Source organism: Cnephaeus nilssonii, assembly GCF_951640355.1.
Source record: "Cnephaeus nilssonii genome assembly, chromosome: X".
NCBI classification, from domain to species: Eukaryota; Metazoa; Chordata; class Mammalia; order Chiroptera; family Vespertilionidae; genus Cnephaeus; species Cnephaeus nilssonii.
The window spans coordinates 115,981,227-116,000,984 of record NC_137071.1 but is presented as its reverse complement, the minus strand read 5'-3'; the positions used below and the strand labels follow the sequence as shown (position 1 = coordinate 116,000,984).

The window sequence follows — 19,758 nt, the reverse complement described above, 5'->3', positions numbered from 1 at the left end:
TCTTTCCGTACCCCCCACACAGATACCCCTTTCCCCCTGAGAATTATCAATCCATTCCCATTCTATGCCCCTGATTCTATTATATTCACCAATTTATTCTGTTCCTCAGATTTTTAATTCACTTGACTTTTGTTGATAGGTATGTATTTGTTGTTCATCATTTTTATCTTTAGTTTTTTCTTCTTCTTCCTCTTCTTAAAGAACACCTTTCAGCATTTCATATACTACTGGTTTGGCGGTGATGAACTCCTTTAGCTTTTTCTTATCTGTGAAGCTCTTTATCTGACCTTCAATTCTGAATGATAACTTTGCTGGGTAGAGTAATCTTGGTTGTAGGTTCTTGCTATTCATCACTTTGAATATTTCTTGCCACTCCCGTCTAGCCTGCATAGTTTCTGTTGAGAAATCAGCTCACAATCGTATGGGTGCTCCCTTGTAGGTAACTAACTGTTTTTCTCTTGCTGCTTGTAAGATTCTCTCTTTGTCTTTTGCCCTTGGCATTTTAATTATGGTGTGACTTGGTGTGGTCCTCTTTGGATTCCTTTTGTTTGGGCTTCTGTGTGCTTCCTGGACTTGTAAGTCTATTTCTTTCACCAGGTGGGGGAATTTTTCAGTCATTATTTCTTCAAATAGGTTTTCAATATCTTGCTCTCTCTCTTCTTCTGGCACCCCCATAATTCTGATGTTGGTACCCTTGAAGTTGTCCCAGAGGCTTCTTACACTATCTTCAACATTTTGGATTCTTTTTTCTTTTTGCTTTTCCGGTTGAGTGTTTTTTGTTTCTTTGTATTTCAAATCTTTGACTTGATTCTTGCGTTCCTCTAGTCTGCTAGGTCTCTGTATAATATTTTTTATTTCAGTTAATGTATGTTTAATTTCTAGTTGGTCCTTTTTCATATCCTCAAGGGTCTCATTAAATTTATTGGCTTTTTCCATGAAATTCTTGAAAAACCTTATAACCGTGGTTTTGAACTCTAGATCAAGTCGTTTGTTTTCATCCATTTCTTTCATTTGGGATCTGTTTCCTTGTCTGCTCATTTTCGCGGCTTCCCTGAGTTAGTAGGGTGGCTTTGTATACTAGGTGTTCTATATGGCCCAATGGGTCAGTCTCCCAGTTACCTGAGGTGGACACTCTTGGTGCACCCCTTTGTGCGCTGTGTGTACAGCCTTGTTGTAGTTAAGTCTTGATTGTTGTTGGTGTCACTGGGGGGAATTGACCTCCAGGCCAATTGGCTGGGAGGACCCGCTGTGTCTATAACGGAAGAATTGCTGTGCTAGAGTCACGTTTATGGGGCAGGACTTGTTTCAGTGGGGCTTTGGTGCTCACTGAGTCTGCCTCTTGAATGTCTCCCTTATGAGAGTAGTTGAAATCTGGTGTCATCTCACACAGACCATTAGATACACTAGTTCCTGGATCTCAAATGGGGTACAGGTCAGTTACTGTCTGAGGCCACCCTGCAGGAGCTACTGCAAGAACTACAGTTTTCTCCTCTTTGCTTGGGATTTGGAGGTTTTGGAGCTGTCTGACTGGAGCTGCAGTTTATTTGGTTAAGCTTCGACAGGGCAGGCCATTTATATGCAAAAGCCGCTGCGTGGAGCTTGGGTGTGTTTGTAGATTGTGCGGGGCGGGGTCTCACGGAGTCACTAGGCTAGGGCGTGGCAAACAAGAATGGCTGCAAGTCAGTCGTCTCTGCCTTTCCGCGTTTCCAAGTCCCCACGTCCTGCGCCCCAATAAACAATGATTGCTGGGCGCACCTCTGCAAGAAAGTCACCCTCACTTTCCGACCCGTTGACCGACAGTCCAACTTCTACCTGTAGGCGTCTGGGTCCCCCGAGTCTTCCCCAGAAATTGGATTTCAGAGTAATCGGGAGCTTGTCTCCCTGCGGGTTGTAAAAAAGCAACACATCTAATCTCCCAACACCAGCCCGATTCGCATGCCTCCGTACCTCAGCTTTTCAGCGCTTGTGCTCTTTCCTTCTAGTTGTAGGACTTCCACTCAGCCAGCTTTCCCGTGTTTCTGGGTGGTAGACGTTTTGTCTTTTAGTTGTAGTGTTGAAATTGTTGTTCGAGGCGGCAGCTTAGCTGTTTACCTACGCCGCAATCTTGGTTTTCTCTCTGGTTCTCTTTGATGTTGTGTTAAGTACGGGCTCTTTCACAGCACCACTAGATATTGATCTCCCCTGTGGGCGATCAGCATGATGTAGATGAATAATGTCAGACAAATTATTTAACTTCCTCTTTGCCTTAGCCTTATTTTCCTCATCTGTAAAGTCAAGATTATGTAGTACCTGCCTCATGGGCATGTTACCTTGGCTAATCATATGTGAAGTGGATTGCGCATAGGAAACTCAGTGGATGTTAGTTACTGGTCTACCCCTGCTGGCTTTGTTGTGCTACTGGAAAGTTTTAAATTGCATGCCCATAGAGAAGGAGGCTCAAGTATCAATTGTTCCTTTCAGGTTTAGGGTTGCAAAGAGAATATGATTATTTATTGCTTTTAAATGTATACACACATACACGTACATGCATATACAGAATGTATCTTGACCAATTGAAATATTAATTCTATCTTTCATAATAAATTTAATCTTCCTATATTAAGACATTCTTTTCTTAGATGTTACTATATTTATGGTATTCTAGTTATAAAACTGGCAAGGAATAAATAATCCATCAATAGAAATATGGTTTTTAAAATCTAATATTTTCATTTTTTAAAAGCCTGACAGTCCACCAGAGGAAATTCAAGTACATCTTCTCCCTGCAGTATCTCCTGCTTAAAACTTTTCCCTAGAAATTCTGATGTGGCTCAGTTGATTGGAGCATCGTCCTGTACACCCAAAGGTGCTGTGTTCATTTCTTGGTCAGGGCACATGCTTGGGTTGCAGGTTCCATCCCTGTTTGGAATGCATACAGGAGGCAGCTGATTGATATTTCTCTCTCACATCAATGTTTCTCCTTCCCTCCTTCTCTCCCTCTCTATCTCCCTCCCTCCCTCTCTCCCTCTCTCTCTCCCCATCCCTCTGTTCTCCTTCCTCCTCCCTTCCTTCTCTAAAATAAATTCAAAATAAAACATATCCTGGATGCCTTTTTCCTATCCTCCCATCCTTTTTTAAAATTCTGTATGTTTTTATCAGATTTCAATCTCCTTTTGTGGGTCTGAACTATAGCCATTTTTGGCATAGCCATTTATTATGTAATACCTTAATATTTTCCTTCCTTTCCTTTTTAGGCTTATATATTTATTTATTCATTTATTTCCTCGCCCAAGGATATGTTTATTGGAAAGATGTGAGAGTGAAACATCAATCAGTTTCCTCCCATATGCACCCTGACCAAGGATGGAATATGTAACCTACGTATGTCCCCTGACCAGGAATTGAACCTGCAACCTATTGGTGTATGGGAGGATACTCCCAAGCAACCAAGCCACCTGGCCAAAGCTAGGTTATTCTTTATTTAATCTTCCAAGTAGATTATGGGCTTCCGGATGGGCAGGAACTACCACTTTTTTTTTTTGAAGCTCTTTTAGAAAATTATGGGATGTAGTTGACTTTTACATGGAGTAGTGCTTAATGAAGAAAATTGGCTAAAGTGAACTCTGCCTATTATTAATCTTCCCCTTGTTATGTTTAGGGTCTTCCTTACGGTTTTAAATGTTACCCTGAAAACTGCCTCATTCTGGATGACATATGTTTTATATTAAAGGAACTAATCCTGTATACATACAGATATGAGTGAAATAAGTCAGGCAGAAATGGTGAAGGCTAGGAAGAAAGATATCTGTCGGAAGTATAGTGTTCTTTTCTTGTGCACATTGAGATTGGGATTTGTGCGTTATTTATTTTATAGGGTTGAGTATCACAGTAAAGGTCACGTGATGAAGAAGTACACATTATGTGACTAGACATTTTAGTATTAGAGATTGACTGAAAAGTTCTCATTATTTCATTGTACCATGTATTAACTTCTCACACTTGCAAATTTCAGGAGTTGTCACAGCAGAAATGTTTAGACATATGCAGAACTCTGAAATAATTCGAAAAATGACCGAAGAGTTTGATGAGGTAACATTAATATAAATGTTTTGATAATTTTAGACTTGTTGATCTTGATTTACTCTTGAAAATATTCTTTTAAAAAAATTCTTTTTGAAAGTATTCTTAAATTCTGAATATTAGTTTCATGGATAAGAGCTTTGGCATCAGCTTCAATCAGATGATGACTATGTGACCTTGGGCAAGTTTTTGTCTTAGCGTTAGTTTCATCATCTGTAAAATGGGGCTAATAGTACTTATCCCATAGGCTGTTTTGAAGATTGAATTTAGTAATATTTGAAAAATTCCTTAGCATTTTATAATGCTTGGCACATAGTAAGAACTTAATAATTGGTAGCTATTATTATTGTCAAAAAAATAATTGAATAAAATTTAGAGCCTAAGATCAAAACTTGACATCTTGTAAGAGGAAGGTTTGGTCAATATCTGAGGAACCAGCAAAGAAATATGTATATAAATATACATCCTTATAAATAATTATGTTGTCTAAAATCTCCTTTATGTTTCAAATATGAGTAATAAGAACAATACAAATAAAAAAAATAGTAGCTTAGATTTGAGTTGCTCCTTTATCAAAATGATGTCTTTGAAGTATTGTTATCAATAAAGACATATTTAGATTTACTATAATGTAAAGTTATTGAGGGCAAGGATTTTTGTTTTGTTCACAGCTGTATTCCAACACCAGTACTTTCTACTCTTCAAAACTTTTTACAGAGAATTTTCAAATAGAAAGTCTTGTCTCGTTTGAATTTTATTTTTCCTTGTTTACTCTAATGAAGGGATTTTCAACTACCATTTTTTAAAATATATATATTTTTATTAATTTCAGAGAGGAAGTGAGAGGGAGAGAGAGATAGAAACATCAATGATGAGAGAGAATCACTGATTGGCTGCCTCCTGCATGCCCCCCACTGGGGATCGAGCCCGCAACCCGGGCATATGCCCTGACCAGGAATCGAACTGTGACCTCCTGGTTCATAGATCAATGCTCAACTACTGAGCCATGCTGGCTGGGCTCAACTACCGTTCTAAAAGATAGACAAGAGTTGTTAAAATAGCTTTGTTGATCTCTTTAAGTGCTATTAATCAACCTCCAAATAGTTAAGATGTAATTATGAGTATGGTATTATTTTAGCTCTCTAATATTAAATGTTTTAGTGAGAACCTTCTTACTAAAAGGAAACAGCTATTTGAGGTAGGAATCCTAAAATATAGTTTGAAAATAATTAGAAAACCAAGTTGCTAACAATTAAGATGATATGTTTTAATATAATCGCTTAAATGAGCCAATCAGAAAAGATGGAAGAAAACCTTTTTGTGAAGTAGTATTAGGACCTTATTCTCAGATGTAAAATAGTACTACTTAGATATGTCATAGCTTAAAATAAAAAATATTGTTCTAATGACAAAATTTAATTTTTACAAAATTTTACTAAACTGATCAAATGATCTTAAGTCTCTATGATACTCTTGTCAGGAGTTTTTTTTAGAAGTTCTATGTGATATTGGTCTCTGCTTTTTTTTTTTTTTTTTAAGGACTTGTTTGTTTTTATTTATGAAAAATCTCACTGTAAATACATTGAAGAATATTCCACCTTTTTATGAAGAGTATCTGAGGTCCATTGTTTCCAGGCTATACTAGCTACATTTCATTTCTTTAAAAAATTATCTGGTTGTTTATGTCTGTTGACTATTTGATGTCCTGAAGCTAATGAAAACATGCATGGTAATCTTTTGATTATTTAGAAATCATACATCAATCTATTAGATTGCCAAGAATGTGATTTCATCATTTTGAATGCATTTAAATATATAACTTTGGTTTGCTTTTGTTTTAAAAAAATTAATAAATGTATCTTTGCTTATCAAAATAGTGTTTTGGTTTGATGAGAGAGGCATTTTTTTTAAACCTCTGAATAATTGACATATATTTTCATTGGTTAAAGTGAATTCAGAATATTCATTTTGGTATTTAATAAAAGCAGAGGTGCTCTGCTTTTATTTACTTCTGCCTTTGTATATTGTTCTCCTGCCTACTTTGAGGATTTTATTAGAAAAGAAAGGTGAGATAAAGGAGTCATTTTAGCTTCTGCCTAGGTATTTCAAAAAGAAGTAAAATTTATTGTCACTCGTTTTATATGAAATGGTTGTTTAAATTTTTTGTTTTAGGATAGTGGAGATTACCCACTTACCATGGCCGGTCCTCAGTGGAAGAAGTTCAAATCCAGTTTTTGTGAATTCATTGGTGTATTAGTACGGCAGTGTCAATATAGTATCATATATGATGAATACATGATGGATACAGTCATTTCACTTCTTACAGGATTGTCTGACTCACAAGTCAGAGCATTTCGACATACAAGCACCCTGGCAGGTTGGTATTTAGAAATATTTTCTGTGTATTTCCCAAGATTAGAGACGAAAATGATTTTCATTAAAGATGAAAAAGGTTTCCATTAAAAGAAATGAAATACTCTCGAAAGTGAGGCCATGAGTGGTCCTTCCCTCACACCTGGGTGGCTTGCTCCATCCAGCCTGCAGCAGTTCTGGGTGGTAGCTGAGCCCTCAGTGCAGGCTTTGAGCACACTGGTGCCCTGGCAACTCTGAAATCAAACAAGCTGGGTCCTCTGGGGGAGGGGAGAGCTGTCACCCACTGACACAAGCCCACTCAGGAATTCACACTGCCTGAACTGAACCAAAGTGGGCCAGGTCCTCCCCCTCCTCCCTGCCCCTGCCCACCATGGCAGAGAATAGGCTTTCTAAAGATGCTGCGATCCCGTTCTGCTGCCCTTAATAAAAATGTTCTCCAACAACAACAAACAAAAAAAAAAGAAAAATAATGGTGACACAAATTAATGAATTTTATTTATAAAGTAATCACTAGGAAGCCACCCACCTCTCCTCCAACCCTCATGAATTATCAGGAAGGGGATCATATTTCAGTTTGGTTCTGTGAAGGCATACTATCCTATCTAATAAAACAGTAATATGCAAATTAACCATCACTCCGCAACAAAATGGCGACGCCCATGGCCACAAGAGGGCGGCGCCCAGTCCTCTCATCCCTGCTGGAGTCCCCCAGTCACCCCAGCCTTGGCAGCGCAGGTTGTCCAGCTCGGAGGCGCCCCCACACCACGATTCCTGCCCAGCGGCGGCAGCCTGGGCTGGGGTCTCAGCCTGCGAGGGGCGCGCACCCCAACCGCACGATCCCCCTCCCAGCGGCCATAGCCTGGGCTGAGTCTAAGCCTGCGAGAGGCGCGCACCCCCATGGCCCGATCCCCCTCCCAGCGGCCTTAGCCTGGGCTGGGGTCTCAGCCTGTGAGGGGCACGATCCCCCTCCCAGAGGCCATAGCCTGGGCTGAGTCTAAGTCTGTGAGGGGCTTAAATTCCAATGGCACGATCCTCCTCACAGCAGCCATAGCCTGGGCTGAGTCTTAGCCTGTGAGAGGCGCGCACCCCCAAGGCACAATCCCCCTCCCAGCGGCCTTAGCCTGGGCTGGGGTCTCAGCCTGTGAAGGGTGCAATCCTCCTCCCAGTGGCCATAGCCTTATCTGGGGTCTCAGAGTGTGAGGGGCGCGCACCCCCACAGCGCGATCCCCCTCCCAGCAGCCATAGCCTGGGCTGGGGTCTCAGAGTGCGAGGGGCGCGATCCCCCTCCCAGCAGCCATAGCCTGGGCTGGGGTCTCAGCGTGCGAGGGGCACGCACCCCCACAGCACGATCCCCCTCCCAGCAGCCATAGCCTGTGCTGGGGTCTCAGCGTGCAAGGGGCGCGTTCCCACTCCCAGCAGCCATAGCCTGGGCTGGGGTCTCAGCGTGCGAGGGGCGTGCACCCCCACGGCACGATCCCCCTCCCAGTGGCGGCAGCCTGTGGTCTCAACCACTGAGTCACACCAGCCAGGCAGATATGGAGAAGTCTTAAATGTTTCTTTTTTTGTTACATATATTTTATTGATTTTTTACAGAGAGGAAGGGAAAGGGCTAGAGAGCTGGAAACATCTATGAGAGAGAGACATTGATCAGCTGCCTCTTGCACACTCCCCACTGGGTATGTGCCCCTAACCAAGGTACATGTACTTGACCAGAATCAAACCTGGGACCCTTCAGTCTGCAGGCCGATGCTCCATCCACTGAGCCAAACCAATTAGGGCTGTCCAATATGTTAAAGAAAAAACGCTATCTAATAAAGAGGGAATATGCAGGGGAGGGCATTTGGGGGTGACCGGGTTGTCAGGGAAGGGCAGTTGGGGATGATCGGGCTGGCAGGGGAACAGTTAGGCATCGATCAGGCTTGCAGGGTAGTGGTTAGGGGGTGATCAGGTTTGCAGGCAGAAGCAGTTAGGGGCAATTAGGCAGGCAGGCAAGCAGTTGGGAGCCAGCAGTTCCGGATTGTGAAAGGGATGTCTGTAGGATCGGGCCTAAACAGGCAGTCAGACATTCCCCGAGGGATCCCAGATTGGAGAGGGTGCAGGTTGGGCTGAAGGACACCCCCTCCCCCAGTGCATGAATTTCGTGCACCGGGCCTCTAGTCCTATATAATAAAAGCCGAATATGCTAAGTGTCCGTCCGTTCAACCAATCAAAGTAATATGCTAATGATATGCTAAGGTTTCTCAACCACTCACTATGTCGTGCACTGACCACCAGGGGGCAGATGCTTCGGTAGGTTGCTGCTTGGGTCTGGCCTATCGGGTCTGAGCAAGACGGGCCAGACATGCCTTGGAGCTCTCCTGCGGTCCCTCCCCGGCTGGCCAACCTCCCACATCCCTCTCTGGCCCTGTGCATCTGATTATGCACCAGTGGGGTCCCTCAGCCTGGCCTGCACCCTCTCGCAATCCAGACTGAGGAACCACCCCCCCCCCCCCCCCCCGCTTCCCCCCCAGTGCACCAGGCCTCTAGTATTAGTATGTAATGATTCTCTTGTGGTAAATCTACTTTAATATTATATATTAGGTAGAGGTGCTATGTCTCAGCCTTGGTATAGTGGCCTAATGTAATAGTTGTTCTGTGGGTTCCAGTGTCACAGCTTCCTGGATCACCCAAGCTGGGCACTCCAGGTGTGCCCCCACCCTGTGGGCTGTGTACTCCCTCCTGTGGGTTTGATTCCCAGTCAAGGGCATGTACCTCAGGTGGGGTTCAATTCCCTTGCCCTAGTTGGAGCACGTGCCGGAGGCAACCAATTGATGTGCCTCTCACATCAGTGTCTCTCTCTCTCTCTCCTCTCCCCCCCCCCCCTCTCCCTTCCCCCGCCCCCTCTCTTCCTCCACCTCTTCCCTCCCTTCCATTCTTTCTATATATCAATGGAAAAAATATCCTCTGGTGAGGATTACAAACACACACACACACACACACACACACACACAATTAAAATATCACTTCATTGAGTGATACTTTACTCTTTGTACTTTTGAATTTTCATCTGGATGTTCTTCATAATTTCACCATTGTCTTCATGATATGTAATAGAGTAGAATGAAAGGAAATCAAATACTGGTAAAATTCCCCAACATTTTTATACACTATAGTGTGATATAAAGCACCCAGGCTCTTTCTCTCTTTGGTTACTGAGATAGCTAATTGACTGCTGTATGAACCACAGTTTACTTCGAAGGTGAATCGTGATCTCTGAAAAAGATCATTGCAGGGGATATATAGTCTCCAGACAGATTACTAAATTTTGAATCCTACTTACATGAACTGCATAATCTGAGGCAAATTTCTTAATCTCCCTGATCTTTAGTGTCCTCATGAATGAAATGGGGATAATAGTACTTAATTTTGAGGGCTGTTGTAAGGATTAGGAGATATTCTTTGAAAAGTATATAACATAGGTAACCGACTGATATACAGTAAGTATTTAAAACTCATTAGCTGTTGTTTTATTGTCATTTGTGGCAGCTGTATTTTGCTTTTCTTTTAGAGGCAGAACAGCCCACTTTGTTTTTAATTTCTCTTAATTTGTATTTTTTTTGTATCTGTGAAACTAATATCAACCTTTTTTTCCCTTTAAAAATAGCTATGAAGTTGATGACAGCTTTGGTGAATGTGGCATTAAATCTTAGCATTAATATGGATAATACACAAAGACAATATGAGGCAGAACGGAATAAAATGATTGGAAAACGAGCCAATGAGAGGCTAGAACTCCTGCTACAAAAGCGGAAAGAGGTAAATTCATATATTAATTATTTGCACTATTAATAGGTGACCAACTTGGTCACCATTAATGACACAGTTTTGCTAGTTCATTAGATAAAATGTTTTGAAAGATTTAAATTTGTTGACTATCCATGCCAGCAAAACCTTTTGGGTATATTTTCGTTCTTTGTGGACTAGGATTAAGAGTTCAAGGCTTCAAATAAGGATTCCTGGACATATCGGACAAATTGTTTTAAGCCTTAGTATTTCATCCCTTCTGTGAAAATATCTCAACTTCCTCCTTCAGCTTGTCAGGATGAAATAAAGTTTCACTTATGTGAAATCATTTTGAAAAAATATCTTAAAAGCTATTTATGGTGTCTCAGTTGTTGGCTATTTTTGTGTAATGTAGAAGCACTTGTTTAAAATTAATGACTGCTAAATTCAGATTTGAATGAGGAAAATATTTTTCAGCCTTTCCCTAAATAATAAATAAAATATTTCAATGTTATATTTGTGATGTAAATTCCTCCTTCATTGATGATATAATATTTTGCTATCTGATACTGGGGATGTATATTTTTATTTCTAAAGACAAAGTCTGATGTAACTCAGTAGTGCTGCTGAGTTACAATACTTCCCATGGTAATCCATAAATTACTTGATTTTGGCATGGGCGTAGCTATAATATAAAGTTATTTCTGAGATTGTCAAGAACTTTTAAAAATGCCTCGACTCAAAAAAAGCTAGAAAATTTGGTCCGTATTTCCCTGATGCTTAAATACCGCATCTCTTTCATATAGTTTGAAATGAAGAACTGACCTTTTTGCCCTTTAATTAATTTCATCAGATGATTTATTAGGCAAACATACTTTTTGAAATTATGGCCTCATTCTTGGACATAAATTTAAGATTGTGAACACAGAATCAGTAGATTTATTTTTTGAAAATATTTTTATTGAATTTTAGAGAGAGAGGAAGGGAGAGGGTGAAAGAGAGGAACATTGATGTGAGAATGAAACATTGATCTGCTGCCTCCTGCACGCCCCCTATCAGGGATCGAGCCTGCAATCCTGGTAACCCATTCAGTGCATGGAAGGACGCCCAACCAACTGGGCCACCTTGGCCAGGGCCAGGATGAGCGGATGAAATTCTTGTGTAAATATAGGATATTAATACTTCTAGGTTAGGGATAAGTTTTTAAACACATTAAAAGACCACCTGTACCTTTGACTATTTATCTGTACCAATGAACGTAAGTTAACATTATTTAGAAATGCAAGATTATATTCATGAAAAGAAAAAATTTTACGAAAACACAGATTTCTTATAACTTCAAGCTCTGAAAAAATTTTCTATTTTAACTCTCAAAACTCTAAATTAAAAAAATATGGAGTACATAAGTCAACCAAGATTTGAAATGTTTACTTGATTTTTTTTCAGGTGAGCCTTCTTTCCCTCAGAAAAATTGATCAGGGAGACAATTTTTTTTTTACAAGTTATCTTATTCAAATCCCTTTTATTTTTTGAACAGATACTAGTTAATATGACTCTTCTTTTTCAGAATATAAAGACCAGGATAATCAAATATTGTTAATATTTTTATATGAACATATATATTATTTAATAGATAATATGTATTATTATAAACTTAACAGATTTCATTATATACCCTTATACAATGGAAATTTGTGAGCATTAGAAAAATTAATCTACCATCCAAACATTAAAAAAGCCAAGTCAGATATTCCAGATATCAAGGGACTTTACTTGATATATAACAGCTGTTAATTTTTCTGTGTTTACTGTTGTCTAGTGAAATTAAAATTTAGATGTAACCACTAAACTACTGGAGAAACCTGCATTTGTACTTTAACAAATTTTAGATGTTCTTTTGGTTGTCTTCCATTACTATTGAAAAGAAACTTTTTTTTTCAGCTTCAAGAAAATCAGGATGAAATAGAAAATATGATGAATGCAATATTTAAGGGAGTGTTTGTACATAGATACCGGTAAGTCATGACAGTTTTTTCTATGTAATTCTTAAATCTATTCAAGTTTGGAAGTAGTTTAGGCAGTATAAGTTAGTGGAAAGTGTTGGTAAAAGTCAATGTTAGAATCTAAGCTCTTCCATGAAATGAGACACACTCAAGGCAAATTATTTAACTGCTTTGAACTTGACGTTTTCTGTCTGATAAATGGGTTAGTGTTGTTCTTGACTTGTAGCTGCCCAGCAAATGGAAGCTACTACTATTATTTATTAGGAGTCAGCGTATAGAATTATTTCATTGCTTTTGGATGTATTATGCAAATAGAGTCTGTACACACTGACTCCTGACTCTCTTCTCTTTCATTTGAGTATCAGTGGGAAAATTTGGATAGATGTGAGATGTTTTCTTTTGCTATTTTGAATGAATAGAGGAAAGAAGTAGGTAATCTTACCACCATTTCTGTTGTAACCTATTCTTTAAATGTTGGTGGCATTCTTATTCAACTTTTTTTTCATTTCCTCAATTTGGCAGTTATTTAATCAGGTTAATACTTCCTTTGTAATGTCTCTTTGTCCATTCTTTTTATTTCTTATTGTCATAGTTATCTTTGTCTATTTCCTCATCATTCTCATGCCTAGAGATTTTTGAAGTTTCCTTAAAATGTTCTTTTGTTGCATTGTTTTTCTGCTAAAACGCCTTCAATGACTCACCAGTACCTACAGGATAAATTAAAATAATTTAGTTTGACATTCAAATCAAAATTGAGGTTGGCCTCATTGTTACGTGTAACTAATTCTTACCTAGAAAATTATGCTCTAACCAGACTATTGTGCCTGCTGTCTTCTAAACACACCATGCCCAGCAGGTGTGAGCAAAAGTCTGTGATATGGCATGGCATAAAAGGTGGGGATCAATTTTGTTTGTAGTTCTATTTAAGTTTAAATATTTATGTGGTGAAAATTATGCTTTGCCAACTAAATTGTAACCTCATTGGCATTCAGAGGCCATGCTTCAGCTCTACTTTTATTTTTATTTTTAAAATATATTTTTATTGATTTCAGAGAGGAGAGAAGAGGGAGAGAGAACCATCAATCGGCTGTCTTCCTACATGCCCCACAATGGTGATCGAGCCCACAACCCAGGCTGTGCCCTGACTGGAATTGAACCATGACCTCCTGGTTCAACCACTGAGCCATGCTGGCTGGGCCATTAATACTTTTAAATCACCAATAATACTTTACATAGTAGTATATTCATAGTAGGTTTGAATTATTTGGCATCTCTTGAATAAAAAGTCCTGTGGTATAGTGACACTAATATGCATAATGTTTCCTTCCTTCCTTTAGCGATGCAATAGCTGAAATCCGAGCTATTTGTATTGAAGAAATTGGCATTTGGATGAAAATGTATAGTGATGCTTTTCTTAATGACAGTTATTTAAAATATGTTGGTTGGACTATGCATGATAAGGTAAGGTATGCCCTACAGACTATCTATATCTACCTATAGGAATCACTGTATACAATTCTCATTCAAAAAGAGTTATATGAATGTAGGTATATCTGGGACTCCATTCCTATAGGTCTGTCTCCTATATTCTGTTCTGAATGCTCCAAGAAATTATCATCTCTGTCACATAAATTTCCTGTAGAGTTTTGAATCGTGGCCACTGATTTAGCCTTTAATTTTGAATTATTTTTTATACTGAAACAAAGGATCATGTAGGTGGGGGTAGTGAGGCATTTCTTAAGAGTACTGAAAAGAGCCCTTAATTTGGTTTTTAGTATGTGACTACTATATTATAAATTTTCCTCTCGATAAATAGGCATCTTAGATTGTAAGTTATAACTTGACTTCTGACCTTTTTTATTAATCTGCCTTTCTCTGAAGCTGCCTTTTCATTGGCCTTGAAGTTCCTTGTATTTATCTCTTACAAATGTTACTTTTTGTAAAGTAAAACTTAATATGAAATATGCTTCGGTTGTCTTTTATAATAATACTTCTCTGAATTGATTTTCAAAAAATTTTTATTTGATCTACAAAAATGGTAACCCCAAAGGTATTTAGTCATATATATATATGTGTATATATATATATATATATATATATATATGTATTGATTCATATTTTTGCATTATCAAAGGTGAGTTTTTGAAGAAATGCTACTGTATAGAACATTTAAAATTTTAAAGTAGAAAATAGGGTATATGTATTGACTATTCAGGTTGAAAACATACAAGCTTTTTAATGCATTTTTCCTCTTGTTTCTTTAGCAAGGTGAAGTAAGACTCAAATGTCTCACTGCTCTACAAGGGCTTTATTATAACAAAGAGCTTAATTCCAAACTGGAGCTTTTTACTAGTCGGTTCAAGGTTAGTATTACTTTTAAGTATTTAAAAATTACCTATCATTTGAAAATATTTTTCTTTTGCTTTTCCTTTAAAAACTTTTTTTTTGTCCTTAGGATAGAATTGTGTCTATGACCCTTGACAAAGAATACGATGTGGCAGTACAAGCAATAAAATTACTTACTCTTGTTTTACAGTAAGTATGTATTTATTGCATATTACTGATGTCCAGATATTTAAATAATACATTAGAGAATTTGGTTTCATTTATTTAGATCTAAATTTTAGTAACTTTTAAGTCATGGTATATATATATATATATATATTCTTTAAATTAAGGTATTACATATGTGTCCTTATCCCCCTATTGCCTCCCCCACCCTACTCCTGTTCATGCCCTCACCCCCTGGTGTCTATGTCCATTGGTTATGCTTATATGCATGCATACAAGTCCTTTGGTTGACCTCTACCCCTTACCCCCACCATCCCCTACCTTTCCTCTGAGGTTTGAGCATCTGATCAAAGCTTCTCTGTCTCTGTTTTTGTTCATCAGTTTATGTTGTTCATTATAATCCGCAAGAGTGACATCATGTGATATTTATTATTTCATGTGCACCGTGGTCGGCAAATAGGCGGCTCGCGAGCCACATGCGGTTCTTTGGCCCCTTGAGTGTGGCTCTTCCACAAAATACCACGGCATGGGCGAGTCTATTTTGAAGAAGTGGCGTTAGAAGAAGTTTAAGTTTAAAAAATTTGGCTCTCAAAAGAAATTTCAATTGTTTTACTGTTGATATTTGGCTCTGTTGACTAATGAGTTTGCCAACCACTTAGCATAATACTCTCCAAATCCATCCATTCTGTTAAGTCATGGTATTTTACAGGTACAAGTTTAATTTTCCTATGTAAACTTGAGAAAATAGGAAAAGGAAACCATGGAACTGGAAAAATTCTGAGCTAAGAATTCATGTGTTCTCATTCTTTTGGTCCATTTTCTTTTCATTTTCGTGTCTTAGATGCTCTTAAAGTTAAACACCTGAGTATAATAAATGTTCTTATTGTATTTTATTACACTTTCATAAATTAGTATTTAATGAAACTAAACTTTTCTTTAAATAATCTGAAATTAAACATATGTTATAATGTAATAGTGATGCAAATCATTTTCTCTTTAAAAAATTGTGGTAATCATATATCATAAAAGGCTAATATGCAAATCGACCGAACGGTGGAATGACCAGTTGCTATGATGCGCACTGACCACCAGGGGGTAGACACTCAACGCAGGAGCTGCCCCCTGGTGGTCAGTGTGCTCCAAGAGGGGGAGCACAGCTCAGCCAGAAGCTGGGCTCAACGGAGCCTCTCCTGCCTCCGTGGCAGTGCTGAGGAGACGACACCACCACCAACCCCCGCTCCCCAGTGCACCAGTTTCGTGCACCAAGCCTCTAGTATGTATATAACAGAATTTATCATTTTAAGTGTACAGGTCGGTGGCATAATGTTCATCCACGTTGTGCAGCCATTACCATTATCCATCTGCAGAACACTTTTATCCTTTTATATTGAAACTCTATACCCATTAAACACTAACTCTTCCTTCCTCCCTTCCCTCCTCACCCCCCAATCCCTGGTGACCACTGTTCTACTTTCTGTCTTTATGAATTTGACTATTTTAAGTACCTCATATAAGTGGAATCATACAATATTAGTCCCTTTGTATCTGGCTTATTCACTTCAGCATATTGTCTTCAGTGTTTGTCCATATTTTAGTACATATAAGAATTTGATTCCTTTTTGAGGCTCAATAATATTCCATTGTATGTTTATACCACACTAGAGGCCCGGTGCATCACCAGGGTGGGGGACGGACACAGGAGGTTGGCCATCCAGGGAGGAACCACAGGAGGGCTCCAGGGCATGTCCGGCCCATCTCGCTTGTCCCAATCGGCCGGACCCCAGTAGCAAGCTAACCTACTGGTCGGAATGTCTGCCACCTGGTGGTCAGTGCACGTCATAGCAACTGGTTGACCAGTCAAGTGTCTGTACCCTGGTGGTCCGTGCACGTCCTAGCAACTGGTTGACTGGTTGGCTGTCTGTTCCCTGGTGGTCAGTGCACGTCATAGCGAGCGGTTGAGTGACCTGAGCATATTATTAGCATATTACGCTTTGATTGGTTGAATGGACGACTGGACAGTTAGCATATTAGGCTTTTATTATATAGGATTTTATTTATGCATTCATCTGTCAGTGGACATTTAGGTTGTCAACATGATCCAAATAACTGCAAAAGGGTCCTTTTTTATCATAGCATGTTAATTCTGACACTCATGGAACATTCATTATGTAATAGTAGCCAGCGAAATTTGGTAAAACAAATGAGAGATGACCAATATGATTTTAAATCATATTGTAAAGCCATGGTGATTTTAAAATTTTAGTACTGGTGAATATGCAAAGAGATCATTAGCATAGAATAAAGAAGACTGTAGAGACAAATGCGATGAATCCAGGAACCTAGTATAGGGTGAGGATGGCATTTTCTATAAAAAAAAATAAATGGTTTTGTGACAACTAGGTTATATTTAGGGGAAAAATTAAATAAGGTATCTATTTAATTTCTTAACAAAAATAATTTCCAGATGGATGAAAAGTTTAAATGCAAATAAATGAAACCACTAAAGTACTGGATGAAAATTCGGGAAGATTATTTTATATGTAAAATGACTGAGCAATATCTGTCTGAGCATGACATAAAAGGAAATGTTTGCATAAAAATAATCACTGAATTAACTATATTTAAATCTAATACATAAAATACCATAAACTCACAAAACAAATGGCAGATTGGGCAAAATTATTATATCATAGGAGTCATTTTCAATCTATAATAATAAAAGCTAATTAGACCAGACGTCCTTCCAGACAACCTTCCGGAAGAAGCTGGGGCTGTGAGGGAAGCCCGGGTCCCAGGTGCCAGAGGGAAGCTGGTGCCGGCATCCAGGGTAAGAAAGGCCTACTCTTGCACGAATTTCGTGCATCAGGCCTCTAGTAAATCAATAAAAAGAACAGAAACCCAATAGGAAAACAGTCAAAAGACAGTAACCAGATCATTGATAGAAAATAAAAATTTAAACATGTGAAAAGATGTTTAGCCACATTTTAGAGAAGTATTAAAATTAGACCATTATTTTACCTACGAGGGGCCCGGTGCATGTATTTGTGCACCGGTGGGGTCCCTCAGCCTGGCCTGTGCTCTGTCACAATCCGGGACCCCTCGGGGGATGTCAGACTGCCGGTTTCACTCAATCTGGTGAGCCTGGCTTCTGGCTGACGGGAGCGCATTGACCATTAGGGAGCAGCTCCTGCATTGAGCATCTGCCCCCTGGTGGTCAGTGCTTGTCATAGCGACCAGTCATTCTGCTGTTCGGTCAATTTGAATATTAGCCTTTTATTATATAGGACTAGAGGCCCAGTGCATGATTGAATCATGCACATGTAGGGTCCCCTACACTCTTTCGCTTTTCGCGGTGGAGCTGGGTGCCTGTCCGGTGGTGCACCAGGCCTTTCAGAAGCCTCCGGCTCGGCGGAGGCTTCTGAAAGGCCTGGTGCCAGAGCAGACAGGCACCGAGCTCCCCCACTTTTGATGGTCCGCGGCCGCTGAGGGGGGCTACCCTGCTGTTGAGAGGCGCAGGGGGCGGGACTCCCTCCCCCTGCGCCTCTCAACGGCCGATGAAGGGGGCTGCCGCGGACACCTGGCTACCCTGCCGTTGAGAGGCGCAGCTGGGTGTCCGCGGCAGGCCCCCTCAGCGGCCGCGGATCTGGCCGTTGAGAGGCGCAGGGGGCGGGAGTCCCGCCCCCTGCGCCTCTCAACAGCAGGGTAGCCCCCCTCAGTGGCAGCGGATCCGTGCTTCTCAATGGCCGGATAGGCCACCCCGAGTCCTGCCCCCCAGCCTCCCGCCGCCCAATCGTGGGCATAGCGGAGTGATGGTAATTTACATGTTACTCTATTATTAGATAGGATATGCATATAATTAAAATATTGAATAATATTGAAATAAATTACAAAGTAATAGTACTTTATATATTTCTCTAGCTTCTCATCTCCCTCCATAATACCTTATAGTCATTTTTTTCTTGTTTCTTATACTGATATTTTTATGAAGGGTGATATTCATTTATGTTGGTTTAGCCATGTATATAAATAATAACTGAAACTTCCAAGAAACATTCCTTCTCAAATAGTTAAAATGAATGAACTGATTTGAATCATGTATGTTTTTTAAAATTATAAACAAGTGATTTTTCTAAAAACGATCCAGTATTCTACATAAGCAGATTAAATCAAAATGCTATTGACACTTGAATTTTAACATTTTGATTTTATCTTCAAAGAATTAATATTTCCTTAGACTTCAGACTTCTGGAAACCTTGAACACAACAAAAAAACAAAAAGGATCTTAGATCCTAAACTAAACAACTAAATGTACTTAGGCTTTGGTCCTATGATTCTTAATTTACATATAATGGTAAAAACCTAGATTATTTATTTCACAGTAGACTAAAAGCATATAAGCTGTTTGGCACTTATATTTTAATTCATTTCTGTTGTCTTATATGGCATTCAGTACATGATGGATGAAGTGTTGTTCATCATTGTGTGATAACTGGGTATTAGTATATTTTAATGTGGTGATATCCTATATCAGTGATGGCGAACCTATGACGCATGTCAGCACGCGTAGCCATTTCTGATGACACGCGGCTGCTGAGGTGGCCGCATGCCGAGGATGAAACATTTGTGAAATAATGTTTTTTCCTCAAAGTGACACACTACCCGAGTTATGCTCAGTTTTTTGGCGAAGTTAGACACACCAAGCTCAAAAGGTTGCCCATCACTCTCCTAAATAATAAAGAGGTGATATGCAAATTGACCATCATACCCTCACAAGATGGCCACCTACGACCAGGCCGGCAGGGGGGTTAGTGAAGGACGACCAAACGACTGAACAAGCAGGCTGCGTGGGGCGACCAGGCCGGTGGAGGGGCTGTGAGGGACGATCATATTGTAAAGCCATGGAGATTTTAAAATTTTAGTACTGTTGAATATGCAGAGATCATTAGCATAGAATAAAGAAGACTGTAGAAACAAATGTGATGAATCCAGGAACCTGGGGGGGCAGTTAGGGGTGACCAGGCCGGCGGGGGGGGGGGGAGTTGGGGGCAA

General features: G+C 39.7%; 1 protein-coding gene across 11 annotated transcripts in view; it reads left to right on the top strand.

Moving 5' to 3' along the window:
* STAG2 (STAG2 cohesin complex component) overlaps window positions 1-19,758 on the top strand; it is a 157,290-nt gene that overhangs the window by 87,348 nt on the left and 50,184 nt on the right. For all 11 annotated transcript variants that reach the window (XM_079765723.1, XM_079765718.1, XM_079765719.1 and 8 more), the window contains 7 exons: window positions 3,992-4,068; window positions 6,232-6,436; window positions 10,076-10,227; window positions 12,136-12,209; window positions 13,535-13,658; window positions 14,462-14,560; window positions 14,653-14,732. In XM_079765723.1, the coding sequence (XP_079621849.1) occupies window positions 3,992-4,068; window positions 6,232-6,436; window positions 10,076-10,227; window positions 12,136-12,209; window positions 13,535-13,658; window positions 14,462-14,560; window positions 14,653-14,732 (811 nt within the window). The remainder of the gene's footprint in view (window positions 1-3,991; window positions 4,069-6,231; window positions 6,437-10,075; window positions 10,228-12,135; window positions 12,210-13,534; window positions 13,659-14,461; window positions 14,561-14,652; window positions 14,733-19,758) is intronic.